This window comes from Myotis davidii, unplaced genomic scaffold (assembly GCF_000327345.1).
Source record: "Myotis davidii unplaced genomic scaffold, ASM32734v1 scaffold316, whole genome shotgun sequence".
NCBI lineage: Eukaryota > Metazoa > Chordata > Mammalia > Chiroptera > Vespertilionidae > Myotis > Myotis davidii.
Window position 1 is genome coordinate 163,079 of NW_006287072.1, and position 7,414 is coordinate 170,492.

Here is a 7,414-nt window from a genome sequence, read left to right on the forward strand (position 1 = left end):
AGCTAACAGTCATTCCACCACAACTATGTTTGAGAATTGCATCCTCATGTACTCCATTTTTGCTGATAAGGCACCGCATTCTGTCACAGGTGCCGCCTTCTTTCAAGATCAAATGCACATTGCTCTTCAGACATTTTCTGTTGATAATGCCAGCATCTTTTGGCTGCAGAGCTACATTGTATCAACAGTTGTCCTTTAGACATAGTTTCACCTCTCTACTGTCACGGTCTGAGATGCAGGTGAATGAGAGTCCTGGCTGTCAGACCGCTGTGAGCTGTCTGACCAAAGGGTGATTCTAGCTGATTCTGTGGGGGTGGAACTTCCTCCTCCCTGCTGTCAGTTTCCACAGCTGTGATGAGGAAGCTGGGTGACAGAGGGAGCCACGCCTTTCAAGCTGCCCTCTCTCTCGCTCTGCTCTATGTCCACCCGCCTCCTGCTCTGCCAAGTCCTCCAAACCTCCCACTCTCCTGCTCTGCTCTCTGCCGGCAAAGGTCCTGGGAGCCTGCAGGCATGGCTAGGCACAGCTGGCCTCGCCTCCTGGGGCGCATGACACCTGCATATGCAAATTAACCCACCATCTTTGTCAGGTTAATTTGCATACTCACTCCTGATTGGCTGGTGAGCATAGCAGAGGGATGGTCAATTTACATGTTTCTCTTTTATTATATAGGATGGTCATTCCTAACTTCTTGCCATTTTCAGCTTAACATGTCAGATTCAGTAAAGAAGGATTTTTCAGTGAGGATGGAAGAGGAATTTCTAGGGAAAAAATGGAAGAAGAAAAAAAAGGAGGTAGTAAAAGATCAGCCTCTCACTATTTTTTGATCTTCCTTTTTTGCTTTCTCAATAGCACCATCTAAATTGAGTGTTTGTGGCTGCTACTGCTCTCTGGAACCAATTAGTGTATCTCCCTAGTTTTCCAAAGATTCTCATCCATTTTCTCCTTTTTTGACCTGCAATTTTTACACAAACAGTTAAAGGTTATTATGGGGGCAAGAAGGGGGAAAGAAACATTCACTGGTAATGACATTCATTTAGGTCCTGACAAGTGGTAGGTATTTCAGAATACTTTAAGAACCATTAGCTTTGAGGACCAAAGAGCAAAGGCGCACAAAACCACCACTTCCAATGATGGGCTAAAGTCTGCCAATGAAGGCTTTGTGAGGTAGAGACTAGAAGGGTCATAAAGTTTTAAAGCTGGAAGGACCTTTCCTAGGGTGCCAGTCCCACATTATACAGGTCATTGAGAGTTTGAACTTTACACTAGTGCTTCTTAAACAATACTCTCTTCTATTCTACTAATCACTTTTTTTTCCAATGGAAGGAAAACAAAAATCTCCATTTGCTGGACTGTTTTTTGTGTGTTTTTTTAAAAATATTTTTATTGATTTCAGAGAAGAAGGGAGGGGGAGAGAGAGATAGAAACATCAATGATGAGAGAGAATCACTGATAGGTGGATGGAGAGAGAGATGAACATCAGTGATGAGAGAGAATCAATTGGCTGCCTCCTGCATGCCCCACACTGGGGATTGAGCCTGCAACCTGGGCATGTGCCCCCGATAGGGAATTGAACTGTGACCTCTTGGTTCCTAGGTCAACCCTCAACCACTGAGCCATGCCTGTGGGCTGCTGGCCTGTTTTAATGGGTGAGTGAGACTAAACATTAGGGCCTGGAGCTAAAAGGCAGGAGGGCCCATGTAGGCTAGGTGAAATGATGCAAGCTGCTTCCTTTCCCCATTCATCCCACCAGGTAGTTTTACCAGGTGAACTCCATAGGTTTCCGTTCCACCCCCACAAGCCTGCTTCCACACAGGCCACACACTAAGAAAGGGAGGAGAGACAGGTACTATTATTAGAAGAAGGTACATCAAAGACCTTTGCAGCTCTGTGTGGTTTGGCAAGGTAATGGGCAGGGTGCAGGCGGGTTAGCAGGAGACAGCAATCATACTGCAGAGACCATGGCAACAGAGTGGCAGAGATCCAGAATCCCAACTCTTCTGCCCCAAATATGTTTGAGAAGCCACCTGCTTGTTCATAGAAGTAGTCTCAACATTCCTTCTGCAGTCTGGAACATATGCTTATTTGGTAAGGAAACTCTGCTTAAAATATGAAAATCTAAACTTCTGTTAAGCTTTCTACAAAATTTCAATCATTAAATTAAAATGCTTTGTATGACTAAAATAGCAAGCTGTGATACATGATTGGTTAAATTTTATTTTTCACATCCCCCCCACCCTCCCAAAAAAGATTCCATATGTTTTACCAGCTCATTGAACTTTCTTGGCATTGAACAGATTGGCGTATCTAGGAATGATTGATACCATGTGATTCTTGGGTATCATATTTTGATAATGCTCTGCAGTGTTTCAAACCACCAAAGCAGAAACCTACCCACACACACTGAACACAAAACTGGCAGTTTTTGTCTTGATGGCATATTTAGAGTTTAAAATCATCATTAAAAATTTACAGGTGACGTATCAGGAAAAATTAAGCCCACCACTTGTGTTGCCTTGAAAGGAAAACAGTTCTTCATTATAATGAATGAAATTGCATGTTAGGCATGAGTGCTGGTGACCTCTAGAAAATGAACCACTCACCCATAAATGGATGAGAACTGGCCAGAGTAAATGAGGCAGAAGTTTTCCCAGCATAGCTGTGCATGCTGGCAGGGAAGATTCTTGTTATAATTAAAAGAGATAGAGTAGTCAATAGGACCATTTAATAAGAACAAAAATGACAACATTGCTTAACTATTTTCCTGGCCTAGTCTTCATCCTCATGTTATATCATATATCTGGGTTTTTAAAGTTACACATACATTGCACATAAAAATAACACACATAACCTTGTAGAGAAACAAGCAAAAATTCATTTAAAATATGGACACCTTCAATGCCCAATTTATTGAGAGCAAATCCCCATCTAGATTTGCACTCTCCAGCATGACAGCTATTAGCCACATCAAAATGGCTAGTGAACACTTGAACTATGGCTGGTCTGAGTTGAGATGTTTGTATCATAGAAGTGCACACCACATTTCCAAGACTTAGCACCAAACAAAAGTAAAATAGTTCACTACTTTTTTAACAGTTAAATTGATAGTATTCTGGACATCTTGGGTTACAGAAAATATGTCGTTAAAATTTATTTTACTTGTTTCCTTTTACTGCTTTTTCTAATATGGCTACTAGAACATTTGAAATTACATATGTGGCTTGTATTTATGGCTTGCATTACATTTCTGTTGGCCAATGCTGATCTAAATGAACAGTTTGGTAAATAAGGTAGCATTTAGCAATCCAACAAAACTGAAATATACATGCATATCAACTGGTGATAATATGACCACGAAGAAAACTGGCTATAAAGTTACTGATACTTTGATGAGTACCTTTTCCACTCTGGCTACACTGGAAAGTTTCTGAAAATCCAGATGTTTGCTTAATAACTTTCTAAAGGGAAAAGGAGAAAGAGGAAAGTTCTGGGAAATGAGGTGTACTCTGTATTTAAGTTGAATTTGAAGAAACAAAAGAATCATCCACTCTGAGCTTTTTGGTGGCCCTGGATTATGCTCTAAGGAAGCTATTATTGAGAAGACAGGGTTGGGCTCTGATTCTTTTATGTGACCAGGGCTATATTTTCCTATCAGGAAGAATATCAGAGAGCTCTTTCCGTTCAAGGGAATGTTATGGAACACCCTAGACAGGGTGCTGGCATTTTGAACGGGAAACTGTGGACCAAGAAGTTCTATTGCACTGAGAGTGTAAACTGGGTGTGTCCTGAGGCACATTGATTAGGAAGTTTTTAACACTCAGAGAGGGTGTTTATTTAAATGAGCATTATGCCTTTTAGGGAGTCTATTGGATCTATTTATTCTACAGTTTTCCCAACTTTCTCTCATGTTCCATTGAAAAGGATACTTTTCTGCTTAGACAGAAAAAAGTTATACTGTAAGTACACTTCACTGGGCCTCAGAAATTAATGGGGTGTTAACGAGTCTGGGATAGTATATGGAAAGGGTTGTCACCACAGAACAAACAAGCAAATATAAAATTTTCTTCACTAGGCTGGGGGAAAATAAGGGATTAATGCAACTCTGTGAGCTAGGGGAGGGTATTGTTTAAGCCCACCAGCTCTGAGTCCTCACAGAAAGCAAAGGGAGGGATGCCTGATTGGACCAACTTGATCTGAGACAAGACAAGCACAGAACACAGCCATAACAGTCTGCCATTGAACCACAGAGAAATGTGGCTGAGTGAGGGTTAAATGGGACAAAATGTGCATAGTGCTTAGTGTCTAATAAGCATTCAGGAAACATTGTTTTTGAAACATTTCTCCATAGAAAATGCAAACTCCAGGAGCCTCATTGTATGCTCCCTGCTTTTTGTCTAAAGTCATCTGTGAGAAGCTTTACTCCTGCCTTAAGCTGCCAGCTACTCATGGTTAATCACCTCACTTGTTTGTTTTATTTATTTTGTAATACGTTGCAAATCATGTGGTATTCTGCTTTGTTCTCTGCCATCCCCCCACCCCCTCAAAGAAAGCTAAGCAACTCTAACAGCTCCATTACCTTAATAAGCTGAAGCCATTCAGTAAAAAGAGTTGGTATCCACCTCATAAAATCTAGTGTATAGTAATGTCTTGAAAAGCTGAAGACTAATCCTTGGGGAATTGCTGGCACCCTATGAAAATTCCTATCACTTATGAACTCGCTATGTGAGAGGAAGGTTGGTTGCCAATGACTGCTGAGAAGATGTAAGGAGTGTTGCAGAGATATGAATAGATCAGCTCTGAAGTTTCATTAGACACTGCACATGTTAATAATAAATTCAATTAGTCTAGCCTCTAACTATGCTGGTGAAAAAATACCCAGACAAAATAATAATTCATTCTCAATGCCTCATTGGCAACCTCCTTTCCTGAGGAGTGATTTATGCCCTAATTTCCTGGTTGTGTCTTCATAGGATTGTTCCAAACCTGCCCTTTTGAAATAATAATTTCTACATGTGTGTTGTGAAAGATATAACAAATGATTTCTTATTAATTTTCATTTAATGAGTTGCCTATTCACATGGTAATTTTTAAGAAGTTCTCTTCTTAAGATAAACAGGTTATAAATATTGAGGATAACACTTCCATTTCACAAAAATTGTGAGAGGAAATCTGTCTCACATTCTCTACTTGATTTGAAAGTCAATCACGTGAAAACTTCCTATACTAAATAGGCAACTATTTCTCTCCTAGTTAGTACAGCTGATTGCTTTAAATTTCTATAACCAAGTGATTCCAAATAGTTTTAAAAAAGTATTCATGAGCAGGAGAGGACCTTGCAAGGATAAAAGGAAGTGGACAGGAAACAGAGTCCTGAGTGGGGTAGAAAGCAGCGAGGCTTGATTAAGGAGCCACAGCACTGGCCGACCCTTTTTTAAAGAACAAAATGAAAATCATTTCTAAGCCCCTCCCTTTTTAACAAGACCCCAAAGTTTCTTATGTAAATATTAATATTCAATAAAAAATTTTTCTTTGCAAAAAGTTTAACACTATAGCCATTCATTAACTATATGTTGTCATGATAAAAATAGCAGGGATGAAATAATCAATAAAATTAACACAAAATAAAAACTAGGGAGAAGAGATTACTCAGAAGAGGCTTAGGTATTTCAAGTGGTTTATACCTGTATAAAAAGTCCTGCAATAGACAGCACAAGGCTCTAAAAAATGATTTCCTGCAATCCTTGGAGGAGCGTGCCTAAGATATTAATAAAACAAAATGCAGTTGCTACTTACATGAGAACCGAAAGGGCCGCGCTCCTAGTCCACACTGCCTCACGCCCTCTCCATGAAAGAGCCCGTACTGCATCTCCCCCATGAACTTGTCCAGCTCCTGCCCCGAGGCGTTGACCAGCAGAGCCCCTGTTTTGCAGAGGAAGGTGGCTTTGATCCACAACGGTGTCCCCAGGGCTGTCACAACTCCAAGGGCGCACACGAAGCTTAATACCCCCGCCATGCAAAAAATGACTTTCTTCTGTTGGTTTGGCATAATGAGAAGTGGACTTTGTGAGGGTGAAGTTCAAAAATAAGACCTTTGTGAGTGATGAGAAGCGACTCGACTGTCCCTTTGACTGCATTGATTATAAAAGCTGAACAGACGGAACGCAGCTGAAGAGGAGCTTTGTCACCAGGGGCAGCGGCCAGGTGAAATGTCAGCAGAATGCCATAGAAGGCTTCTTCAGCACACTTACTTGTCTTTTCTCCTTTTTTGCTTCTACTTCTCTCTAATTTGAAATCTTTGGACTAAGAATCTGTAAAATAAAACTCTTTCAAACTGCCTTGAGTATCTCCTCCTGTGTCCCTTGGTAACAAAGGTCTAAGATAACAGATGGAGTCCTCCGAGTAACTTGATAAATGTCCCTTTCTTCAGCCTTTTGTCTGATTGGGTGAGCTGAAACTTTCAGAAACAAGCTTGGTTCCTATGGTAAATTTTCAGCAACTTGAGAAGTTCGTGTATTGATGTGTTCTTATTTTTGTGAGTTTGGTTTGGGAGGGGGGGCGCCGGCGGGGGGGGGTGTTATTTTTAGTGGGACAGAAGAGGAATCTTTGCAGAGGTGGAAAGGACATGTCTATTTATTGGTTCGTGTGCGCCCTTGGAGTTGTGACAGCCCTGGGGACACCGTTGTGGATCAAAGCCACCTTCCTCTGCAAAACAACTCATCACAGGTTATTTGGCCTCCTAATTAATTATCCACTGGATTTAGACTAATTATCATCATTGTACACTGAAAACAAGGGAGTACCAGCAGATTTTGAAAAATGATCATTGTAGCAGGACAAAATATAGGCTTGAATTGGGTTCTGCATGGATATGAAGTGCTCTACACCAACCACCAGGGTTTGTCCTCCTAACTTTTTTTTCCTCCCAGATCTATGATTTAGAACCAATGTGTCAATGGAAAATTTGATTCAAGTTTTTCCTGGCAAACGAAAATATGGAGATGTAGTTACAAATATCTAGGTTTCTAAATGCTTTTCTTTCAAATATTTGGCTGCTTCAGGACAATAGTAAGGGGGTATTATTATGTCTGAGAAGTACCAGAATCTGTAAAGAAGATAAGCGCATGGTCATGAGAAGAAGAGACTGTGGTCAGATGGGAGGTTCTAAGGATTTGCCACAGAAAAACAAGGGCCCCAGCAGAGGTAATTCTTTAGGGAGTAAAAAGACAAAGTCATAAACGAGATTAAGTAGCAGGTGAGTTTGATTAAATTTTCAAGATCTGAAGACTAAAATTCAGAATTCAGTGACAGCTTTTAAATCCAACTTCCAATGAGATTCCTGTTCTTGCACACAGGTATGGGGGGTGGGAGGTGGGAGGGGTGTTTACTGAATATCTATTGTATGCCACACTATTGTGC

The 7,414-nt window shown here is 40.7% G+C and overlaps 1 protein-coding gene across 1 annotated transcript in view; it reads right to left on the reverse strand.

The window, feature by feature from the left end:
• Positions 1-6,057, reverse strand: part of CLRN1 (clarin 1) — a 38,273-nt gene extending 32,216 nt beyond the window's left edge. Inside the window, exon 1 of the mRNA XM_006758951.2 lies at positions 5,792-6,057. Coding sequence (XP_006759014.1) covers positions 5,792-6,044 — 253 coding nt within the window. The 5' untranslated portion in view covers positions 6,045-6,057. The remainder of the gene's footprint in view (positions 1-5,791) is intronic.
• Between the last annotated feature and the right edge of the window lie 1,357 nt (positions 6,058-7,414).